At 32.0% G+C, this 25,505-nt stretch overlaps 1 protein-coding gene and 1 pseudogene across 5 annotated transcripts in view; both read left to right on the top strand.

The window, feature by feature from the left end:
* Positions 1–587: 587 nt before the first annotated feature.
* The window catches only part of LOC125875987 (protein DETOXIFICATION 32-like), a 133,786-nt pseudogene continuing 108,868 nt past the window's right edge, over positions 588–25,505 (top strand).
* The window catches only part of LOC125875986 (protein DETOXIFICATION 29-like), a 114,592-nt gene continuing 108,736 nt past the window's right edge, over positions 19,650–25,505 (top strand). For 3 of the 5 annotated variants that reach the window (XM_049557072.1, XM_049557074.1, XM_049557071.1), the window contains exons 1-7: positions 19,663–19,987; positions 20,226–20,767; positions 21,366–21,452; positions 22,272–22,328; positions 22,891–23,129; positions 23,343–23,461; positions 25,229–25,315. In XM_049557072.1, the coding sequence (XP_049413029.1) occupies positions 19,724–19,987; positions 20,226–20,767; positions 21,366–21,452; positions 22,272–22,328; positions 22,891–23,129; positions 23,343–23,461; positions 25,229–25,315 (1,395 nt within the window). In that variant the 5' untranslated portion in view covers positions 19,663–19,723. Of the gene's footprint in view, positions 19,988–20,225; positions 20,768–21,365; positions 21,453–22,271; positions 22,329–22,890; positions 23,130–23,342; positions 23,462–25,228; positions 25,316–25,505 lie in introns of all 5 variants that reach the window. The other 2 variants (XM_049557073.1, XM_049557076.1) reach the window with 2 other exon arrangements.

The following is a 25,505-nucleotide window of genomic DNA, read 5'->3' as shown; positions in this document are numbered from 1 at the left end:
AAAAAGAGAAATACTAATTATTTTTGATAAACCCCTCGTTAGAAAAAAAAAAACTGTCAAAGTGTTTAAGAAAAGTGGATATAAAATGGGGAGTGATACACAACAAATAGGGGAAAGTACAGTAACTCAAAGCACAAAAAAGAAGAAAGAAAGTCGAAATTGAAGAACAAGAAACTATAAAAATAGTGTTAATACTACTGATAAGAAAGAAGATCATCAAAGTATCTACCACCAAGCCTGTCTCGCAGAGAAATAAGAGAACACTCAACTATCAATTAATTATCTTCTATCCTAATTCACGATCTCTAAACTTTTTTATTGCAGGTTCCTCAGTAATTAAAACTAAAATGTATCATGTCTTGTCTAATCATTTCCAAATAAATAAAGTCATGAAATGCGTGGCATATTTAATAGGATTGTCGTAATAATTTATTTCCTTGAGGTCATTTTACTTGTTATATTTTTTTATTTATATCCATTAAAAAAATACATATATTTTGATTATCATATTTTTATTTACTATTTTAAATTATTTCATAAGTGAGGTATGACTTATGAGAAAAATAGAATATAGGCAGATTAAGGATATTTGAAAACAAAAATTAAGTACTCACCAACTAACTAAACACATCCTCCTATAGAAATGGAGGAAGATTATCACTATTTGCCTTCTTTTGATTCTGAGCATGATATACAAAAAATTGATGGAGTTAAAACTTTCTTCCATGAATTCTATATTGAATCAAAGAAGTTATGGAGTCTTGCTTCTCCAGCAATTTCAACTTCTATATGTCAATACTCAATTGCTCAAATCACTCAACTCTTTGCTGGCCATCTTGGAGTCTTACAACTTGCTGCTGTATCTGTAGAAAACTCTGTTATTGCTGGACTCTGTTATGGTGCTTTGGTAATCTATTACATCCTCCGTCTTAATTTATGTGTTTTACTTTTATTTTTAATCTTTTTGTCTCATAAGGATTGTTTCTTTTCATATTTAGCGAGTTTTTTTTTATGGTGCTTTGGTAATCTATTCTTGCAAATCATTATGAAACGTAGCTATAGTTTGCGTATATATGAAATATAGCTACAATTATTAGGTCCGTATTAGTTGTATTAGCAAAAGAGCTATATTCAGGAACCAAGCAAGGGAGGAGCTATCCTAGTCCAAGGGTTTCAATTTGTTTGATCTACTTTTCTTTTTGGTACGTTTAAAAAATAATGACCCTTTCATTTTTTAGCAACTCTTTAATTTTAATTTGTCACAAAACATGTTTAAGACCACAAGATTATATAACATTTTGATACATTTGACATATTTTCAATTTTAGATCAGAAATTTCAAAACCCCTAATTACTTTTTTAAACTCAGTGTCACATCAAAATAAGTTAAACAAATTGAACATGGGAATATTATATAGTTAGGTCAAAGTTTGATTTTTTTATATCAATGTTAATACCTCTCAGCACAAGTTGAAGATTTAATGCAGTTGTTAATTAAAGTATAGCAAAAGTTTTGTAAAGTTGTGTGTTTGATATTAACTAACAACATAATTATAATTTTTTGACATTCCTTAATGAAAATTCTAGCTCTCTGATTGATAGCGAATATCAGCTGAAAATGTGCAGAAAGATGTAGCATCATGTGTGTGTACTATTGCAATATATGATGTTTTTGCTACCGTTATTGTTGAAAATCTTACGAAAAATATTTGATCTTTTCCTAACAGTTAGGTATGGGAAGTGCATTAGAAACACTTTGTGGACAAGCTTATGGTGCTAAACAAGTAGACATGTTAGGTGTCTATTTGCAAAGATCTTTGATTATACTCAACACAGCAGCATTAGCCTTATTGTTTCTCTACTTATTTGCCACTCAAATTTTACAACTCATTGGCCAGCCTATGGACATAGCAATATGGGCAGGTAAATTTTCTATTTGGATGATTCCTCAACTATTTGCCTATGCAATGAACTTCCCTATTCAAAAATTCCTTCAAGCCCAAAGCAAGATGATGGTTATGGCCATTATAGCCGCCGTCGCGCTAGCTGGCCATACCATGTTGAGCTGGTTGTTCATGATGAAAATGGATTTGGGGCTAGTGGCTGGAGCTGTAGTGCTAAATGGTTCATGGTGGTTCATGGTACTTGCCCAATTTATTTACATTATATGTGGGACATGTGGTGAAGCTTGGTCTGGATTTTCTTACAAGGCATTTGAAAATCTTTGGGGATTTGTTAGGTTGTCATTTGCATCTGGTGTCATGATATGGTGAGTCTCTCTCTCAATTTTTATGATGTGGCATCCTCAAATGCTCGTCACGTTTTGCACTTTCTTAGAGTTAAATTGTATGAATTTTAACAAGCATTTTAATTAAGATATACATCGTCTGAATCCATACGATGTATATCTTAATTAAAATGCTTGTCTATGGACCGTCTAAGTATGTAACACACTTTTTTTTAGTCTGTGTTAAAAAAAATATATATATTTGTATATTTAGTAATAATTTAACTTTAAAATGACTAATTTATCCTTAATAAAATACTCTCTCTGTTCTTATTTATCTATCGTCCTTACTAAAAATTGACATGTAATTACTTGCTATTAATTAGTAACTAATAGTAATTCTTTAAAAAATTGTAAATTGTGTAGCTTAGAGTATTGGTACTTCATGGCTTTGATTATCTCTGCTGGATACGTAAAGGATGCAAAAATTGCGGTTGACGCAGTTTCCATATGGTGAGTTTATATGCTGATTTGAAATTATGACTTTATATCGCATGTTTAAACGTAAGCTTACATGTCATAAATGCATAACATTAATGGATATGATAGATACACTAAGAAATTTGATTATATTTTTTGTAAAAAAATAAAAAGTTAAAAAGGACAGTTTAATATACAAAACATCCGCGCTAGCAAAATTAATGATTTGGTGATATGTGTTTTCACTTTAATTTATACTTTTTAAGATTAAGATGTGTTTGGTGTGAAAATATACATATAAATATATGTCACTTTCAGGCATCAAACACTAAAAATTACTATCTTAAAGTCCATTAAAGGAAATAATAACTCTTTTACTATATTTATTATTTTTTTGTTTCGATATTTTGCAGCACCAGCATAGTTGGGTGGACGTTCATGTTGTGCATTGGTTTTAATGCAGCAATAAGGTTTGTTTGTGTAGCATTTTTCATTTTTTAATATTCAAGTAAAGTAAAATTTGATTAATATCATAAAATATATTTTGATCAAGTTGATACGAGAAGAATTATAATTTAAGAACTCTTTTTAGAATATATAAATTTTTATTTTAGAATATCACCACTTAAGAATTACTCCATCCGCTCCTATTTATACGCCGTCCTTACTAAAAAATCATTATTCTTCCTATTTTATCCTTGAGAATTATTAGCCTTGAAAATATGTTTTGACCAACATAGGAAAACTAAATGATTAATTTATGTTCATTGGTCCATGTAGTTAATCAAATAAATTAATTTATGTTCATTTATTGAAAACTTGACTTCAAGATACACTAAATAAGGGTACAATGGTAAACTTACCTAATTTCTTAAGGAGTGTGAGATCTAAAATGGTACTCCCTATGTCAACAACAGTTGTCCACGAATGACTTGATACACCCCTTAAGAAACTATAAATAGAAGGGTAATTTACTATATCAACCTTTGAATATATTAAATACAATGTCTTGAAAAATGTAATAGAGAAATGACTATAATTAATGGTAAGGGTAAATTACGAACTAAGTGTAAAATTATTCATTGATTTCATAAAGTGGACAAGTATTGTTAGACATCCTAAAATAGTATAGTGGACAACTATTGTTGGACGAAGAAAGTAACATGCAAATAGAAATAGAGGGAGTACTATTTTTTCATTGAAAAATGTGTAGTGACTATTCAACATATATTTTGATTGAATCAGTGAAAACAAAAAATAATAATAATGTTTTCATACGGAGAATTAGAAAGTTTCTCAATATTTCAATGCGAATCTACTTTTCACCAAGTGGTTTTTTAGTGAGCTAGTTTGATGAGGTGGAGAAATTATATTTTATAGCACAAATTATTCATTGATTTGCGCTAGGAAAAACTTTTGTTTCTAGTAGTGACGATGAAAGAAGAGTTGATGATTGTGGCGATGGTGATGGAGGAGGATGAGGAAGAGGAGGTGGTGGCGGCGGCGATAGAAATGATGGAAATGAGGTGGCGACAGAAGGGAGGGGGATGGAGATGGCGGCGAAAAGGAAGGGGAGGGGAGGAGTGAGAAAAATAAGATCTTTATGTAAATAATAAAACTTAATGGTTTTAAAATTAGCGTTCTTAACACTAATTTTAAAATTATAACATTTACTCAATAATTAAGACTCGTGTCACTTATTTTAGTTTTGAAACTTTATTGTCACCTATAATCACTTTTCCCAAGTTATTATCTAAGAGATATCAATCCGATTATGAATGGAGTAAAGTATTAAATTAAAAAAAAAAGAATTTGTTCTTTTTGGGTGCAGTGTAAGGGTGTCAAATGAACTAGGAGCAGGGCACCCTCGAACAGCAAAATTTTCAATCCTAGTGGTGTCAATAACTTCACTTTTAATTGGGACGATACTTACGGTAACACTTTTTGTTGCTCGAAGTCGATATCCACCTTTGTTTACGGAAAGTTTTGAAGTTCAGCAAGCCGTATATGAACTTACTCCTCTATTAGGAACTACAATTATGCTTAACGGTCTTCAACCTACTCTTTCAGGAATATTTCTTCATCTCAAAACACATATCATATTTTATAAATTAGTTCATTTAAAGGATAAATTCTTCAATTAAATGATATAAATATCTGCTTTGGAGTTACTATTTAAAATTAAATTTAGAGAAATTGACATAAATAACGCCCACCAAAATAATAGCCAATAAAATGTATATCGCTCGTATATTAATATTAATAATGGAGCAACAATTACAGGTGTGGCTATTGGAGCAGGTTGGCAGACATATGTAGCTTACATTAACATAGTAAGCTACTATGTATTTGGTATTCCTATGGGTCTTATTTTTAGCTTTTCCCTCGACATGGGTGTTAAGGTATTGTAATCTCTCTCCTTCTTCTCTACAATAAAAACACAACTTATATTGGACTAATAAAAATGGATATTTATTTTTTAAAATCTAAAGTACAGACTAATCTCTGTTCTTCTACTCGTTCAATATTGACTTGACATAAGGAGCAATTAATAAAATGACAATTTTGTTATATTTCATTTAAATACAATAAACTTCAATTCATGGAGAAATGACTATAATTAATAATAAAGATAAATTAGGAACTAGATGATAAATTATTTTTTGATTTTCAAATTGGACTAGAAAATGTGAATATCTATTTTTGGTATAGTAGACAGAGGGAGTATTTCATAAAGGATAAAGGGAATATAAAAATCGCGTTATTTTCAATTAGTGAAAGATAATACTACATCCATTTCCATGACGGAGGGAGGGAAACTTTTAAGTTAAGTGGATAGAGGCATTAAAGGTAAAAGTGTGGACAAAGACATATTTTGTCCACTATCGGATCGTGCGGGCACTTACTCTAAAACCTAGATACCCTTTCCATCCAATTTGAATTAAATATGAAGAAAATAAATGAATTACTACAAAACGGCTCTTTAACATCTTAACTTTAAGAAAAAAACTTTAGTACAACTTTTTTACAGAAAACTAAAAACACTCCCAAGGAACTAGTCTAAACAGGTACACGAGCTACTAACTAAAGCAGTATATGTTATACAAATAAATAAAGCACAACTTCCACCATAAAGAAAGACGAGTAAAAGGTATCAGAAATTATCATCGTCCTCAACTATGAGACATCACAAAATTCTTGCAACTAGACTATGCCAAGTGGCATAGCAAGAGTAGTACCAATACAAATACAAGTACTGGTAGACATCATCGGTTGACCTGAACCTACCACATAATATAACATAGATAATCAGAAGAAAACATGCGATATAGAAGTGACACCACCCCAAGTCTCTATCCACCTGCTTTTACCCTCCCCAGTTATACTGCCATAACTAATGCCTCTTGATCCATGCCTCTCTGTTACGCCACCACAATATCAAATCATAGTCTAATCCTTCTACCATATTAATATTCTCGAATACAAGGCACCACCAGCCCTATCAGCGAACCTACTATTTTCTCTCAATTTATCTTGCAATTTCTTGAGCGTTTTGGAAAAGTACATGAAACTGGCGCCTTAGACCAACTCATCAATTTACCTAACGTAATAACCATTGTATCAATAAACAATTAACATACCTTAATCATCACTAGTAACACATAGTCCGAACTTTCATACCTTACCCTGACTTACATTATCACGAACCATGTCCCACATGATCACACACAAGTCATATCGGAGATTAACTCACTTTTCAAGTAACCCGGACCACTCAAGGATCTAACATTCAACAATTACATTATGAAGAAGTAAACCAGGTTCACTAATGGAACCATAAACACATATTTGTTCCGCTCACGGAACCCAAGCGCAATCTGTTAGCGTACCAATGTGGTACCCGAACCATCTTGAGTTAGTGTATTGATGTGGTACCCGAGTAAATCATATATGGATATTCCCTTACCAAGCGTGGTATCTGAGCTAACCCTTAGTTGTCGTTTGGTTTGAATACAAGTTATGATGGGATAAGTTATGTTGGGATTAATTTTGTTGGGATTAGTTATCCTGACATTATTTCTTATTGATTGTTTGATTTGTTGTACTAAAAATAATAATCATTACATACTTTCTAAAAGTAAGTGGCTTAATATAAAAAATACCCTCTTAGAGCATGAAGGCAATTGCATCTTTTGAATAGAAGTTTTAGACATCCCAAAAAATGAACAAAAATTACATTGGGGACTATCAAAGGAATTCACATCAGAAATTGTTAAGAAGCAAAAAAGATCTTATTATTCTGCAACAGAAACATGCCATAATTAGAGATCATATATTTAGCTATACATTTATCGATCGATTCCTTCAATCTTGTCTTCCGACTTCTAAGTACAACTGCTTGAGTTTCTCAATATTCTCTTCAGAAGTGTCCTAGTATCCATCCACGCCCGTTGGCCTCTAACAATGTTTGAAGTAACTTCCCGAAAGAAGTTGGATTCATGTTCATAAGTATGTTCAACATCTCTTCATCTTTGATGAATGTTGTGTTGGATTCTTCATACACCTAATTGTCAACTTGGCTTGAAGTTGCACTCCACCCCACTGTGTTGGTCAATCGTTTCTCAATCTCACGAACACCCCACTGTGTTAGTCGAGCGGCAAGTTATCAATTTAAGGGTTTGAAGGGTAGTTTTGTCATTTAATAAAGTTATCCCATCACAAATTGTGATGAGATTATTATACCACCCTTTTGGATGGATAACTTATCCCGGTACTATTTATTAATTTAGGGATAAGTTATCCCAAACTTTCCAACCAAACACTAAATTAAATGTCACTAAATAATTATCGCAGAATTATTTGTGTTTATCCTTCACACCAAACGAGCCCTTAATATATAGTAGGCGTGGTATCCGAGCCAACCCCAAGAATATCCTATACCAGGCGTGATAATCGAGCTAACCATCAAACACAAACAATCATGCACAATCACAAACATAATGAACAATAACACTTGAAACCAAAGTCACATAACTGATTCATTGTATGAGATTATCAACATATTGTCATTCATATGCATATCATATGGTTTCCCATTATGCATACTCAAGTGATACAACCAGCAATAAACATGCATACCTATATCTATTGGACAAAACAAACCATCCTAACAAGGAAATTCAAAGCTAAACAAGATTAGAGAACAAGATATAGCAATTATCTTGTCTCCCACCTTAATAGTAATAACAACAATCTATAACTGTCTAGACTCCGTGTTCGAATGCCTATGCTTGAAATCTCCGAACATCAACAAAATATAATGCATTAAAACGGTATAATTACTCGGTTGAAGGAAACCTAGCCTACTTTGGTGCCAATCATCAACTGATGAACAAGCATCAAAATTCCTTAGGTTTTAACTTTCCTTGCACAGTAATTCTTCCTCCTTATTGCTCCGTTACCCCGAGTGTCTTTGGAGCAGCCCTGATCTATTTCCCCCTCTCAAAAATGGGAGAAAAGTAAAAGACTACGCATTAATTAGGTTGCAGAATTTTCATCAGCCCATTATAACGCCCGCAAACCGCTATAGCGGTGCCGCCATAACGGGAAGCCTCCCACTATGGCAGGCTGACGTCAGCCTGACCCAAAAATCAGTTTGGGCCAAAAATCGTTGTTAGCTAAAATTTTAAAATATTTTGCACTGCATTTCTAGAACTTTGACACTCCGCATGAGATGCCCTTTAGTAACGATGGGTCGGATCGTTACATTTTTAGAGTGTGATACACCTCTTAAGAAAAACAATTAATGATATTAATTAAAGGATAATTTGTCTATACTCCCTCTGTCCTTAATTACTTGTCCAGTTTTGAATTGACACACCTATTAACAAAACAATGATTGACATAGTGAGTTTACCATTTTACCTTTTATTAATTATGAAGTGGATGAATTAAAAACTTAAGATTTTCAAGATGTTCTACCTTTTTTCAAAGTAATTAAATGAGGGTATAATAGGTAAAAAAAATTTGTCCTTTCTTGATTTGTCAAAATGGACAAGTAATTAGGAACAACTAAAAAATAAGCGGACAAATAATTAGGGACAGAGGGGTATTATTCTTTTGTTTCTAGCAAAACTTTTTCAAAAACTTGATATGAAGTTGAAAAGGTCATTAAAGAAAATGTAATTTTGGAATGAACAATTAATACATTTTTAAATTTTGAAAAAATCATTCATTTTTGGAACATAGAGAAAATGTTTGAAATTCATTTATTTTGGATCGAAGAGAGTTTTATCTTTCTTTCTTTTTTGAGACGGATTAAAAAAAATGTATCACATAAATTGAAACGGAGAAAATACAAAAAGAAAGTGTTGGAAACATTATTATATATGATTTCTCTAATTTCACGGTTCTTATATTTTCTATTGGTTTGTATTCGTAAACTATAAATGGCAGGGCATGTGGACCGGAATGTTGTTAGGAACCATACTTCAAACCAGTATTCTTATTCTCATGATTTCCAAAACTAATTGGAAAAAAGAGGTAATGTCTTGCAAATTCATCATATATAATAGTATTTTTTTTAAAGAAAGATTGTTCAATCATTTCAATTATTATGTGAGTCTGTTTGATAATGTTTTTGAAATAATCAAAGTTTTTTTTTCTTTCAAAAAATGCTTATTTTAAAGTGAGGTGTCTTTTTGAGCTTTCGCAAAAAATAAGTGTCTAAATGAAAATAGTTTATATACTATTAGGACAGTGAATCTTATTGTTATCTAAATAAAAATTAATGATAGGTTACTATGATCATAAAATTATGAAAATTAAGGATATGTTACAATATTTTTATTAGAAAAAGAAAGTGTTTACACAAAAAAAAACAATATGTTTATCAAAAATTGCATTTTTGACTCAAAAGTAATAGGAGAGATATTTTTGGATCAAAATACTAACGACGAAAGCATTTTTAGATCAAAGTATTAACAAGGAATTTTTTTATGCAATTTCGCATAAATGAAGAACATTTTTGAACTTTTTACGTGGAAAAAGTAACTTGATAGGTATCAAACAAAGATTGCTTTCTATGGAACATGAAAATGTTATCATAATACTTCATTTTCCCTCTTGTTGCAGGCTTCTGTTGCTGAAGAAAGGGTAAAAGAATGGAGAGGTAGCAAATGATTAAGGTCTTGTTTGGACATGATTTAAATTAGGTTGAAAGGAAGTTAAAATTTTGTTTGGATAAATGATTTGAATTTTTTAAGTTGTATTCTTTTTAATAAACATTAAAACTCTTTAATTTATGGAAACTATTAAGAAAATTCCAATTTTTGTACAAACTTACCAAATGAGGAAATCATGTTTCATAAATAAAATATTAGAATATCCTAAGTCGTCCCATTAATAAATTACATATCTTCATAATCCTTTTATAAATAAATATTTGTGATTACATGTTACAACAAATTTTCAAATACACATAATTTTATGAAGATTTACTGATCAAATCAATCAACGATAATGTTAAATAACTATTCTTAATATTATCCTTGCACATTATATAAATAATTTCTTCACGGAGTATAAATATTTTTTAAATTTTTTAAAAAGTGATAGATATTTTTTTGAAAGTATAATACTCAACACAATAGCATTAGCCTTAATGTTTCTCTACTCATTTGTCACTCAAATTCTACGACTCATAGGCCAACCTATTGAGATATATAGCAGAATGGTGTCATAAACTTAGACTCCAACTAAGCACACGGGCGATACTTGACAGATTGTTCACGTTCTTGCACTATTTGCTCACGATCTCGCTATATCAAGTCTGTCTAAAACTCCAAGAATTACTAAGAGAATGAAAAAAAAAATACAAGAGAATTGTTAGAAAGAATTATGCAGAGATTTTAATTGATTTTTGCTTGATGATTTTACATATGGATGTCCCTCTTTTTATACGACTAACTTAGGGACTAATATGCAAATAATAATTACCATGCAAGTTTCTACATATTTATATTTAGGTCCATTTTCTAGACCTCTCTACCTAACTAGAATTTTCTAGGACCTTCTATAATTTTCCATGAAAAATCTCTATATTTCTCTAGAATCATTCTCAAGGACAAGTCTTTCTCCTATGTAAGCCATCCACCGGAGCATTCTCAAAATCACTGAGCAAGACAATGAAATGCTTATTTCCAGCCCTTCAATCTAGGAGGTCAAAGAAGCAACATTCTTTAGTTATCCAAATAGTACTCCAGGACCAGTGGGTATAGTGGGGAATTTTTTCAAAGTGTTTGAAGTATTATCCAAGGAGACATGCATATGGCTATCAAGACCTTCATTGGAGGTGGTGAGCTCACCAAATTCTACACTCACACTATGACACCTTAAATGGAATCTCCCCAATACTTCACAGACCTTAGACCCAGCCTATGCAATGTTACTAGCAAAATCATATCCTAAATCTTAAATAGCAGAGTCAACCCCATCCTCCCTAAGATTATCTCCAATAACCAATCTAGATTTATAAAGGGTGGAGCAATCTCTCAAAATATCCTCTTAGCCCAGGAAAGCATCAATGGCGTCAAAAAACCTGATAGAGAGGGAAATGTGGTGATAATATTAGATATGAACAAGGCATATGATAGAGTCTCCTAGACCTATCTATGCATGGTGCTTAGAAAAATGGGTTTCTGTGAGATTTAGATTGATTTAATCTACAGGTACATTTCCAATACCTGGTATTCTATTATTGTCAATGGAGATAGACAAGGCTTCTTCAAATCAGGTAAAGGTCTTAGATAAGGTGATCCTCTCTCCCCTTTCCTTTTTGTAGTTTCCTCTGAATTATTATCTCAAATGCTTAATGATCTGCCAAGGAGAAGGGGTTACAAAAGCTTCTATATGAACCAAAATGGTCCCAGATGAATCACCTCTCATTTGCAGATGATACAATTTTATTTTGCAATGGGAGTAAAGGAACTCTTGAGATGTTCCTTGGAATCACTTACATCTATGAAAATACTTCTGGTCAACTGCTTAACAAGAACAAAATTTGTTTCTTTGTAGCTAATAATGTTAAACAAAACTTTATTGCCAAGATAAAGCTCATTATAGGTATGAATCATCAAGAGTTTTCCATAAAATATCTTGGGTTCCTTCTTACCAGTGGGAAGAAGATGACTAGTCACTTCAATGATTTAGTTAAGAACATAATTAACAGAATAAATGGGTGGCATAACAAATTGCTTTTGACTGGGGAAGAGTAGTTCTCATTAACCATGTTATCTTGACCTCCCTACCCATCTGTTTGCTGTGTTACAGCCTACCAAAGGCACACTTGATAATATTGAAATTCTTCTGGTATGGCAAAGAGGAGGGTGGTAAGCATCATTGGATTTCTTGGCAAACCCTTTGTCTCCCTTTTGAAGAGGGTGGGATCAATATTAGAAGGGTTGGCGACGTCTGCATTGCTTTATCGTACAAGCAATGGTGGAACCTTAGAACCAACATCTTATTGTGGGCTGATTTTGTGAAACATAAGTACTTCCCAAATACTCATCCTATTCTAGCTACCTGAAGGAAAGGACAATCTACTTGGTGGAAACATATGTGTAACATTAGGGAGATAGCAGAAAGTGAAATCAAATGGATCTTGAGCAGTAGTGAGGTAAATTTTTGGTGTGATAATTTGTCCCAACTGGGACCCTATATAAGCTTCTCAATACTGGTATTAGAGTCCATAATATCATGGTTAACGAGATCCTCAAAAATGAAAGGTGAAACTGGAGCATTTTGCAGAACCAACCTCTTAATCAAATTAAGGACATGATCACAGGCTTGGGGATGAATCTGAATAATGAAAAACAAGATAAACTTGTGTGGTCCCCACAACTTTTAACAAAATATGGCATAAAGACATCCCCTTCAAAATGTCATTCTTAATATGAAGATCAATTATTAACAGACTTCCTAGAGATGCCAAGATCGCCAGACTTGGTATCCCATTATCTCTTACTTTCTATTGTCGCACTAACTATAATATTCCTACCACTCTGGAAAGTGCAGAACATATTTTCTATGCAGGTGAACACACAAAGAAGATTTGGAGGCTATAGCAATGCTCATTGGGATATAATACGCCAACATTAATTTGAAAACCCTGATACAAAAATGGTGGACTAAGAAAGTCCTCAATCCAGTGGCAACATATATCACAAGAGATTTTCCCATGTTTATCGGGAGTTATGGAGGAGCAGATGCCATCACAAATATGAAACAATTAAGCCATCTATGTATAGTTCGAAAGGAAACATTACTAATATTTTGTTTTTCACTTTGCAGTCAAATTTAGCAAGATCAAAGTTGAGAACTCTTGGGAGAACATTAACAAAATCATTGACGTCTCTATTAATCATAAAAGTTCAATAAGAGTGAATTCGACCAGACCTGGAAGACATCTTAAACATTGTCCAGAGGAGGCGGATTGAAGCTGCAATTCAATCAAGCACCACCTGCAAATCAGACGGTATAAGACAACAAGCATGGATGAAAGAAGAATTGGAAAATGTTTGGAAAACAAACCTTGGCGGAAAATGTTTGGAAAACAAACCCTGGCGCAAATGGTGGTTCAACCATGACGGGAGTGTTGCAGTTGGGCGAAATCGAGGAGATGATGAAAATGGCAATTAGGAAACCTAAGCTAATGGAAAGTGATGAGTTGGGAGAAATACAAGGAAAATGTCTGTAATAGGCCCTTTTGTTTACTACTTTCTTTATTAATTCTCTGTCTGTTTGGACTTGGGCATTAGGCCCAATGATGTAACTCTTTTTTTATATCAATGAAACTGAAAAGTTAACCAAAAAAAAAAAAAGACCAGACCACCAACTATGGTTGCTATATTTAATACTGATGGATCTTGTGTTAACGACAAGTGTGGTGGAGGTGGAATTTTGAGGAACGTATTGGGACAAGTCATCATGGCCTTCACTAAAAAGCTTGGAGAAGGAACCAACAATTGGGCTGAAGCCATGTCCATACTACACGGAACGGAACTATGCAAAGAGGAGTAAATATGTTAATTGGAGAAACAAACTCCATTCAACTTGCTAAAGCCATCAATGAAAATTGGGGTATCCTTTGGTAGAATGTACATCACAGTTAAGAAGATTCAAACAATAGTTAAAGAGCATGGTGTCACCATCAATCACCGCCTCAGAGAGGCAAATTAACCTGTGGACAAACTTGCTTTGATTAACCTCTCAACTTATGTTAACCATGTCTTCAACTCTTATGCTAATCTTCCTAGTCTTGTTAAGGGCCTTGTAAATTTGGATAGAATGAATTTGGCCACCTTCAGATAAAAAAGAACAAAGTATGCCAACCTTATTTTTGAATCTCCTTAGATTCGTAGACGGTAACTTCCATTGGCCTTTGTATAGGCTTATTTTTGCAAAGTGCTCCTTAAGCACCGAAGTTCAAAGTGTGAATCCGTATCTCATCAATGAAAGGCCAACTTTTGTTTTTTAAAAAATTAGGAGGGATTGTTGATTATTTTATCTCTTTATTAAATATTTAGTCTATAAGGTGTTTATAGATAGTTACAGAATAAAGTTTCATCTAACACGTATGCAGGATGTAAAAAGTAGCTCACAAACAATTAATTTAATAATTTTTATTACATTAGCATAGGCGTTTAAACGAACACACCAAGCAAAAAAGGTAGAACATTATTGAACATCAATACTATGATGTCCAAATAATAGCCATAAAGTTTTATTCTAGCTAGTCTTAATAATAGCAATAACCTAAGAGTGAAGTACGACAAAACTTCAAAATGTCTACTCATCACAAATGAAAGACAATACATCTTTGTCACAACCAAACATGTCCATGTAGTCTTTCTTCAAATCTGCTTGAACAACAATTTCAGTCCCACATGGTGTATCATACAACCAAAACATATCACTACGTCTCAATCCAAAACTTAGCAAGCAAGGTTTTCCCCAACCAAAGTCAGTTTCATTAATAGGGAACCTACATAAACTTGATACCATGCACACATCCACTTGTTCATTTTCTTCCCATTCTTGTATTTCTTCATGAAACTTAGATGCTAGGGAATATATGTCATCACTTGATTTCGCAAATGAAACATTGGTTTTTCGTATCACGTCCTTGACCAATAGTAAAATGTCTTTTAACTCCATTTCTGTTTCTCCCGGTATGAATTTGACCGGGACTTCAATAGCGAAATTCCCAAAGGAATTTTCGTATTTTGGAAAGTCAATTTTACCACGTAAATTCATGGGGACGCTCAATAAACAAGATCTCAAACGTCCATTATTTTTACGTTGAGAAATATTGATTAGAGCCCTCCATAGAAAAGCAATCACCAACTCAACTCGTGATGGTCTGAAATAAACCACTCCAACATTTTCCCTAAGTTTTGATATCACGGATTGATTTATGACAAACCTCCTTGCGACCATTTCATCTAAATCACGATAATGATCATCTCTAGGAGACTTGACTCTTTTTAACAAATGATTATCACTTGTTGGTGGGAAAATGGTACCTAAATCATCAAACGTGAAGCAATTGATCTTATCGGAATGAATATTAATTCCCATTTTACTCACTTTAGACCATTCGTAAATAAATTTCAATGTTGTGAATCCATCAACAACCGCGTGTTCAGCGCTCAGAGATACAGCTAGCCCCGTACCACAAGCAAACTCCGTCACTTGCACTACAACTAGTGGAGTGATAGACAAGTTAGAAACACTACGATTGATTTTCGGGCAAAAATTCAATGCTAGATCGATATCTTTTTGTGCATCGTTGAGGAAATCACAAAATTGAGAATCAACTTTTGCCTTTATATACAAAACACCTTCATCATGACAATTGATTGATTGACCATCAGATGCAAATCTACCTGATGCTGGATAAACATGAGTTAAAAGCTTAGACAATGATTGTTCAAGTTGTTCATGTATAGGAAAGCTGGAATATTTGATTGGATAAAAAAGAACGCAAGGGACATGCATTTGGAGAGCAAATTGATCAAAGAAAGATAATTTGTGATCTTTGGGGTGATCAACATCATTAACATGATTTGAAGTGGGGAAGGATTTTATGAGATTCTTGGAAAGGATTTTAATATTTGTAAGAGAATTAGACTCCATTATATGATTTGAAGGTGTTTGCTATGATATTTTCAAAAATCATGTCACTAATATATAGCATTCATGCCTCTAGATTAGATCCATTTAGAGCGTGTTTGGTAAGATTTTTTTTTACCTCCTACCACCCCTATCCCCCTCCTCCAAACAAAAAAAATTGTTTTGGAAAAATATTTCAATTTTTTAAAATTTTATTTTTTATTCCACTCTCATGCTATCCCACCCCTAACCCCATCCCCCAGCCGCCACCTCCCCCCCTCCCTCCGCGTCAAAAAATATTTTACTGGGTCGGGTTCTGGGTCAGATCTCAGAATCGGATTTTGGAATGGTCATCGAGGCTTGTCCTAGTTCGAGAGTCAGGTTCGAGTCCTAGATCAATTATTGGGGTTGATTTTCGGATCATAAATTATTTTTCTAAAGAGTATTTTCTAGTTTCAAGCCATTAATAAAAGATATTTTCTGAAAATATATTTTTCATTCATCAGCCAAACCTTAAAAAATATTTTTTATTCATCAACTAAACTTAAGAAAATAAGTTAGAAATCCATTTATTTTTCAGGAAAATATTTTCCTTCCTACTAAACACACCCTTATATATATAAAATGTGTGGAGAATAGAATGTGTGGTAGGCTAAAAAACCAATTAGTCTATGGTCCCAAATATTTTTTTAAGAATCTGTTGACCATCAGAACATGCGATCAGTAATACATTTATTAACGACTGACACATATCATTTTTTTATGATATAATTGATGATAGTTGGTGTAAAGTTGTTGAAGTTCAAGAAAATTAATTTTAAAAAATAATGAGTGGGAATAAAAATATATTCCATCAGTATACGAATGAGAGCTAGAAATTTGAAAAAGCACAATTCAAATGGGGAAGTGATTGAACAAAACAAAAACCTTTTATTAGCCCCTCAATAAAACACTCTTTTTTTTCACGTGTTGGTAAATTATTCATTTTTAACGTAGTAAGAAAAAATAATTTTTATTTTATTTTTACATCAATTATTTATTCTACAAATTATTTTTTATAAATTAATATTAAATACAAATTAATAGAGATAGTTGTAGACATTGAAAATTTATAAGACTCTACAAAATGTGTTCAGTTTGAGTTGGAACTATACCAGGTGTGTTCAATTCCAATTAAGATTCTTAAGGACTATTCAACCCTAAACCATAATTCATACCTATTAGAGGATATTATATTTCTTTATGTGACATCTCAAATATTCTGTAAATTCATGAAATATTTATAAAGAGATCAAATCCAAATTAAATCTTAAATATTCTGTAAATTCATGAAATATTTATAAAAAGATAAAATTTAAATTATCTTAATTCAAGAAATATGCCACCGCAGCTCGAATTACGCGGAGAAGAGAATGTATTTATCACAAAGGATTCAAGCTACACTAAGTGACAGAAAGTCTGACAAAAAATTTGTTGATGGAAAGTGACCGAACAAAAGAATCTCTTATTAGCCCCTCACCACTACTTTTTCACGTGGTTGTGAATTATTCACTTTCCAGATATTTGTTTGTGACAAATTATAGAGTGACAGGAAAATAAATTACAATTACATAATTCGAGTGATATAAATGACGTATTTTTTAAATTAGAATGATTTTGATTTGATTTTTTTATGAATATTTTATGAATTTGTGAAATATTCGGGATTTCTTTTCAAGATAATATAGTACCTTTATATAGGTCTACAATATTAAGAAAAGATAAAAATAATAATTACCTCACAGAAAGAGGTCCGCTGAAATGACAAACAGTTACCTCACAAATCTCCACTGGAAGCCTCAAACAGGAAGGGGAGAGGGAGTATCACGAAGTCGTAACCTACACAAATAGAGACTTGTACATATGGCAACCAGATTTTGGGATATTTAAGTTTTTCTCTCTTATGTTATTATGAGTTTATCTTTCTGCTTTTGTTTAGTTTTGTTGAGTTGAAATTGACTTGTCTTGGTTGGATTAGATGAGTGTCATCACGTCCATTTTTGGATCGTAACAAATCCATCCATATTTACACAACCATAGCCCAATTCTAATAGGTCTAACAAAAAACCAAATAGTTACCAAAAAAGTGAAGTGATCAAGGAAAATAGATAAATTATTCATTGAAGTTGCGGTGTTTTGTACCCTTACAAAAATATCAATATCAAGTGGTCACCAAATACGAATTTAGTTAAACTTGTCATAAAAAAATAAATAAATGTGATATGACATTTCATTAGGAGAGAGTATATTTTGAGAAAAATAAAAATAGTTGAGTCATATTGTGATTTAAAAGAAACAAGATAAAAAAAAAATGTGATATGACATTTTATTAGGAGAGAGTATATTTTGAGAAAAATAAAAATAGTTGAGTGATATTGTGGTTTAAAAGAAACAAGAAGTGATATCATCAGTTAAATTCCCAAACATTAAATAACTATCTAAGGAGTCTGTCTACTTGTTTCAGTTAAACTGATTTTTGCACACTCCTAATGAGCAGTGACAAAGTCAGGAATTTCACGAAGGATTTCCTAAAAAAATTAAAAGGGTATCCAAAAAAATAAACAGAAAAAAATTGTTGACAGTTCGATTCGGCATCTAAAATCACTGGGCTACAATACCTTAATCTATTAAGGTGTCCAAAATATTTTATTTAATCACTTCGTGTATCATTTTACTTATAAGAGTGTCCAATTGGACACCCTACCTATAGGGTAGATACACCCCTTGCTAATGAGTGTGTCTACTTTAACTTTATATAAGTCGTTTGGTAGAGTGTATAAAAATAATGCTAAATAGAGTGTATTAGCAATACTTGCATTAGTAATGCTTATACTAGTTATGATTGCATTAGTTGTACATAGATTATTTCTTATGCATCGTTTGATTTAGTGTATTAAAAATAACATGTATTGTACAAATATAATTATTTACAAAAATATCCTCCACACATATGGTGAAAAAGGTGTAAAAGTGCTTTTGAGGGATATTTGTGTCTTTATAATGCTAATGCATGCATTAAATCTCTTTGCATTACTAATACCTAGAAATCCATGGTAGTAGTAATACACTCCCCAATACACAACAGAGTGTATAACTAATGTTTGCATTAGTTATACATAACATAAAAAAAGATATCAAACAAGGTACTACTAATACACAAAGCTAATGGAAGCATTGTTTTTATTAATACACTCTACCAAACGACCTCTAATACTCTGTTTGGATCATTATTACCTATTGTATTGTATTGTATCGTTATTATACCTACAATGTTTGTTTTGATTGCTACTTAAAATGTATTGTATTGTATTGTATTGTTAAATTTCGTTGTTACATAACAATGAAAACCCCTATTTTATGGAACAACCGATTTGGTGTGTTCCCATTGTTACTTAATTTCTTTTTTCAATTTTATCTTTACATAATATTTAAAATACTATTTTTCCTTTTACCTTATATTTTTTAATTCTAGTCAAACCTCCTACCCTAGAATAATTAAGGATATTTTAGTAAATTTATAAATTATAATACAATACGATACAATCAAATCAAACAATTAAAATGTTATTAAACAACAACAAACAATACAGTCTAGCCAAATATTGTATATACCATACAGTGCAGTACAATAGAGTACAATACAATATAATACAATACATTATGAAATCATGGGTAGCAATGATCCAAACAAAGTGTAAGTGTATTGTGCACACCCGAAGTTTTGACACTCCTATTGTTAGAAGATTTTTTTTTCTTCTTACAAAAACTAACTCACCAACTAATTAAGCACATCCTTCCAGAGAAATGGAGGAAGATTATCACCATTTGCCTTCTTTTGATTCTGAGCATGATCTGCAAAGAATTGATGGGGTTAAAACTTTCTTCCATGAATTCTGTATTGAATCCAAGAAGTTATGGAGTCTTGCTTCTCCAGCAATTTCAACTTCTATATGTCAATACTCAATTGCTCAAATCACTCAACTCTTTGCTGGCCATCTTGGAGTCTTACAACTTGCTGCTGTATCTGTAGAAAACTCTGTTATTGCTGGACTTTGTTATGGTGCTTTGGTAATCTATTATTTCTTCCATCTCAATTTATGTGTTTTAATTTCTTTTTTTAATATTAGCAAAAGAACTATATTTAGGCATCGAGCAGCGGCAGAGCTACCCTTGTTCGAAGGGTGTCAAGTGACACCCCTTTGCTTAAAATTTGTACTTTCTCCAGTTCAATTTGTTTGACCTATTTTTCTTTTTAGTCAGTTAGTGTTGAAAATCTTACGAAAAATATTTGATCATTTCCTAACAGTTAGGTATGGGAAGTGCATTAGAAACACTTTGTGGACAAGCATATGGAGCTAAACAAGTAGACATGTTAGGTGTCTATTTGCAAAGATCTTTGATTATACTCAACACAGCAGCATTAGCCTTAATGTTTCTCTACTTATTTGCAACTCAAATTCTACTACTCATTGGACAGCCTATGGACATAGCAAAATGGGCTGGTAAATTTTCTCTTTGGATGATTCCTCAATTATTTGCCTATGCAATGAACTTTCCTATTCAAAAATTCCTTCAAGCCCAAAGCAAGATGATGGTTATGGCCATTATAGCTGCGGTCACGCTAGTTGGCCATACCCTATTGAGCTGGCTGTTTATGATGAAAATGGATTTGGGGATAGTGGCTGGAGCTGTAGTGCTAAATGGCTCATGGTGGTTCATGGTACTTGCCCAATTTGTTTACATTATATGTGGGACATGTGGTGAAGCTTGGTCTGGATTTTCTTACAAGGCATTTGAAAATCTTTGGGGATTTGTTAGATTGTCTCTTGCATCTGGTGTCATGATCTGGTGAGTCTCTCTCTCTCAATTTTTATGATGTGGCATCCTGAAATGCTTGTCACGTTTTGTACTTTTTCAGAGTCAAACTATATGATATTTAATCGGTATTTTAATTAAGATATACTCCCTCCGTTTCATAAAGAATGACCTGGTTTGACTTGGCACGGAGTTTAAGTAAATAAAGAAGACTTTTGAATCTTGTGGTCCTAAATTAAAGTTATGTCAAATGTACAAAATTGCCTTTAATCTTATGGTCTTAAACATGCCACGTGGAAAGCAAAAAGTAAAATGTTACCAAAAAAGGAAAGAGGTCATTCTTTTTGAAACTGACTAAAAAGGAAAGGAGGTCATTCCTTGTGAAACGGAGGGAGTACATCTTATGGACTGCTTTAGTTTATTTGACACACTTTATTTTTTAATCAGTTTTTTAAAAAATGACATATTTCTATATTTAATAACTATTTAACTTTAAAACGACTAGTTTACCCTTAATGAAATACTTTCTCTTTTCTTATTTACCTATCGTCCTTACTAAAAGTCGACATGCAATTACTTGCCATTATTTAGTAACTAATAGTAATTCTTTAAACAATTGTAAATTGTGTAGCTTAGAGTACTGGTACTTCATGGCTTTGATTATCTCTGCTGGATACGTGAAGGACGCAAAAATTGTTGTTGACGCAGTCTCCATATGGTGAGTTTACGCTGATTTGAATTTATGACTTTATATCGCATGTTTAAACATAAGTTTAGATACCACAATGCCTAAATATTAATGGATATGGTAGATACACTAAGAAATTTGTTTTTTGTAAAAAGAAAAAGTTAAAAAGCACGGTTTAATATACAAAGCATCCTGCGTTAGCATGGTTCATAAAAGGATTGCACCCCCAAAAAGTGCTATAGACAATTTACCTTAATACAAGTACTCTTTCCTTCATTTTTTTTTGGCAAACGAAAAAATTCTATTAATCAAGTAAGCAGTATGTATAACTATAACTCATTGAATTAGATCTTATTTTTCAACTTAATATCTCTTTTGACTTCGGAAAAAACTTTCTTTATCAATATACTATTTCTTGTATACACACAACTCCATAATCGAAAATAATACTAGTTAGGATTCATTACAAAAATTGAGAACGGAAAAAAGACAATATATCACCTTCTCACAAAGTCAAAAAAATAACATAAGATATCAGTAAAAATAAAATAGGAGATAATACATCTAGAAGTGTTTTTCTCTTTTTAAATTTATGAGTGAGCATAAAAGAACAATTTTTGTTATCAAATTGTAGATAAATATTTATTGTTCAATCATAATTAGGTGATATGTATTTTCATTTTATTTTATACTTTTTAAGATTAAGATGTGTTTGGTGTGAAAATATACATATATAAAATATATGTCATTTTCAAGCATCTAACACTAAAAATTACTTATATCTCAAGTCCATTAAAGGAAACAATTACTCTTTTACTATGTTTATTTTTTTGTTTCGATGTTTTGCAGCACCAGCATTGTTGGGTGGACGTTCATGTTGTGCATTGGCTTTAATGCAGCAATAAGGTTTGTTTGTGTGACACTTTTTATTTTTTAATATTCAAATAACGTAAAATTTCATCAATATCATGAAAGTATATTTTTTTATCAAGTTAATACGAGAACAATTGTAATTAGTATTTTTTGGAATGTATAAATTTTGAGTTTAGAAATATCACTATTTAAAAATTACGCCCTCTGTTCCTATTTATATGTCGTTCTTACTAAAATGAAGGAAGAGGAGGTGGTATTGGTGGCAAAAGAAATGAAGGAAATGATGGTGACGACAGAAGGGGTGGGGACGGAGATGGCGGCAAAAAAAGAAGGGGAGGGGGAGGGGAGGAGTGTGAAAAATAAGATCTTTATGTAAATAAAAATTTTTAAGGGTTGTAAATTTAGCGTCATTAACACTAATCTTAAAATTATCACATCTACTCAATAACTAAGACTTGTGTCACTTTTTTAGTTTTGAAACTTTATTGTCACGTATAATCACTTTTCTCAGGTAATCATCTAAGAGATATCAACCCGATTATGAATAGAGTAAAGTAATAAACCTAAAAAATGAATTTGTTCTTTTTGGGTGCAGTGTAAGGGTGTCAAATGAACTAGGAGCAGGGCACCCCCGAACAGCAAAATTTTCAGTCCTAGTGGTATCAATTACTTCACTTTTAATTGGGACAATACTTACGATAGCACTTTTTGTTGCTCGAAGTCGATATCCACCTTTGTTTACGAAAAGTTTTGAAGTTCAGCAAGCCGTGTATGAACTTACTCCTCTATTAGGAACTACAATTATGCTTAACGGTCTTCAACCTACTCTTTCAGGTATATTTTCTTCATATCAAAATACGTATCATATTTTATTAGATCAATTTATTTAAAGGATAAATTGTGTAATTAAATTATATAAATATCTGCTTTGGAGTATAATTTAAAATTAAATTTAGAGGAATTGATATAAATAACGTCCGCCAAAATAATAGCCTATAAATGTACATCGCTTGTATAGTAATATTAATAATGGAGCAACAATTACAGGTGTGGCTATTGGAGCAGGTTGGCAAACATATGTAGCTTACATTAACATAGTAAGCTACTATGTATTTGGTATTCCTTTGGGTCTTATTTTTAACTTTTCCCTCGACATGGGTGTTAAGGTATTGTAATCTCTCTCCTTCTCTACAATAAAAACACAACTTATATTGGACTAATAAAAATGGATATTTATTTTTCGAAAATCTAAAGTACAAACTAATCTCTGTTCTTCTACTCATTCAATATTGACTTGACATAAGGAGAAATAAATAGAATGATAATTTTGTTATATTACCTTTTGAATATAATAAATTCAAACATTAAGAAATGACTATAATTAATAAAAAAAAAAGTAAATTAGGAACAAAATGATAAATTATTTCTTGATTTTTCAAATTGGACAAGTAAAAGTGAATATATATATATATATATATGTTTGGTATATTAGACAGAGAGAGTATTTCATTAAGGGTAAGGGGAATATTAAAATCAAGTTATTTCTAATTATAGAAAGATATCCTTGACGGAGGGAGGGAACTTTTAAGTTAAGTGGATGGAGGCATTAAGGGTAAAAGAGAATTTTAAAATTAAGTAGACAGAGACATATTCACGATCCGATTCACTGGACCGTGCAAGCACCTACTCTAACACCTAGGTAGGAGAATCGTTATCACACATACAATCATGCACAATCACAAACATCATGAACAATAACACTTCCACAAGTAATATAATTTATTCATTATATGAGATTATTAACTTATTATCATTATATATGCATTCATATATTCTCCCCATTATACATACCCATGTGATACAACAAGCAGTAAACATAAATACCTATATCTATTGGACAACACAAATCATCCTAACAAGGAAACTCAAAGCTAAACAAGACTAGAGAGTCACTCCTAGCCATTATCTCATCTTCTGTTTTAACAGTAATAACAATAACATATAACCATTCAGACTCTATGTTCAAAGGTCTATGCATGCAATCTCTAAACATTTACAAGATATAATGCAGTAAAACGGATTTAACTACTCAGTTGAAGGAAATCTAGCCTACTTGAGCGTCAAGCATCAACTAATGAACTTCTGACTTCGTGAGAGCAAATCATGATGAACAAGAACCGGAATTCCTTACCTCACTTGCGCAATAATTCTTCCCCCCTCTCTCATTGCTCCCTTTCCCGTGTGCATTTGGAGGATTTTTTGGAGTAGTCCTCAATCTATTTTCCCCTTTCAAAAGTGAGAGAAAAGTAAAAGACTACACATTAATTAGGTTATAGAATTTTTGGCAGCCCGCTATAGTGGCACCACCATAGCGAGAAGCCTCACGCTACAGCGTGCTGACGTCAGCCTGACCCAAAAATTATTGTGTGCTCAAATTTTAAAAATTCTTACACCGTATTTCCAAAACTTTGAGACTCCTCATTAGGTGTCTTTTAGTAACAACGGATCAGATCGTTACATTTTTAGAGTGTGATACACCTCATAAGAAAAGTAATTAATGATATTAGTTAAAGGATAATTTGTCTATATTATTCTTTTGTTTCTTCCCTATCTCTTTTAAAAACTAGATATGTAGTTGAAAAACTCATTGAATAAAAGATAATTTTGGAAGAAATAATTAATACATTTTTAATTTTTTAAAAATTCATTCATTTTTGGAACATAAATAAAGTGTCTGAAATTCATTTATTTTGAATCGAAGAGAGTTCCTTCTTTCTTTTTTGAAACGAACTAAAAAAGAAAAATATTTCACAATAAGTTAAAACAGAGGAAGTACAAAGTCAGAACAATGTTGGGAACATTATTATATATGGTTCTTATCTTTTCTTTTGGTTTGTATTTATATTTATATATTTATATACTATAAATGGCAGGGCATGTGGACCGGAATGTTGTTAGGAACAACACTTCAAACCAGTATTCTTATTCTCATGATTTCCAAAACTAACTGGAATAAAGAGGTAATGTCTTGCAAATCCATCATGTATAATAGTGTTTTTAAAAGAAAAATATTGTTTAATCATTTCCATTATTATGTGAGCCTGTTTGATCATGTTTTTGAAAGATCAAGAGTTTTTTTTACTTAATAAAAATGCTTAATTTAAAGAGCAAGGTGTCTATCCGAGATTTTGTAAAAAAAATAAGTGTTTA

This window comes from Solanum stenotomum, chromosome 9 (genome assembly GCF_019186545.1).
Source record: "Solanum stenotomum isolate F172 chromosome 9, ASM1918654v1, whole genome shotgun sequence".
Lineage (NCBI taxonomy): Eukaryota > Viridiplantae > Streptophyta > Magnoliopsida > Solanales > Solanaceae > Solanum > Solanum stenotomum.
The sequence above is the reverse complement of the archived record's forward strand: the minus strand, read 5'-3'. Positions and strand labels throughout refer to the sequence as shown.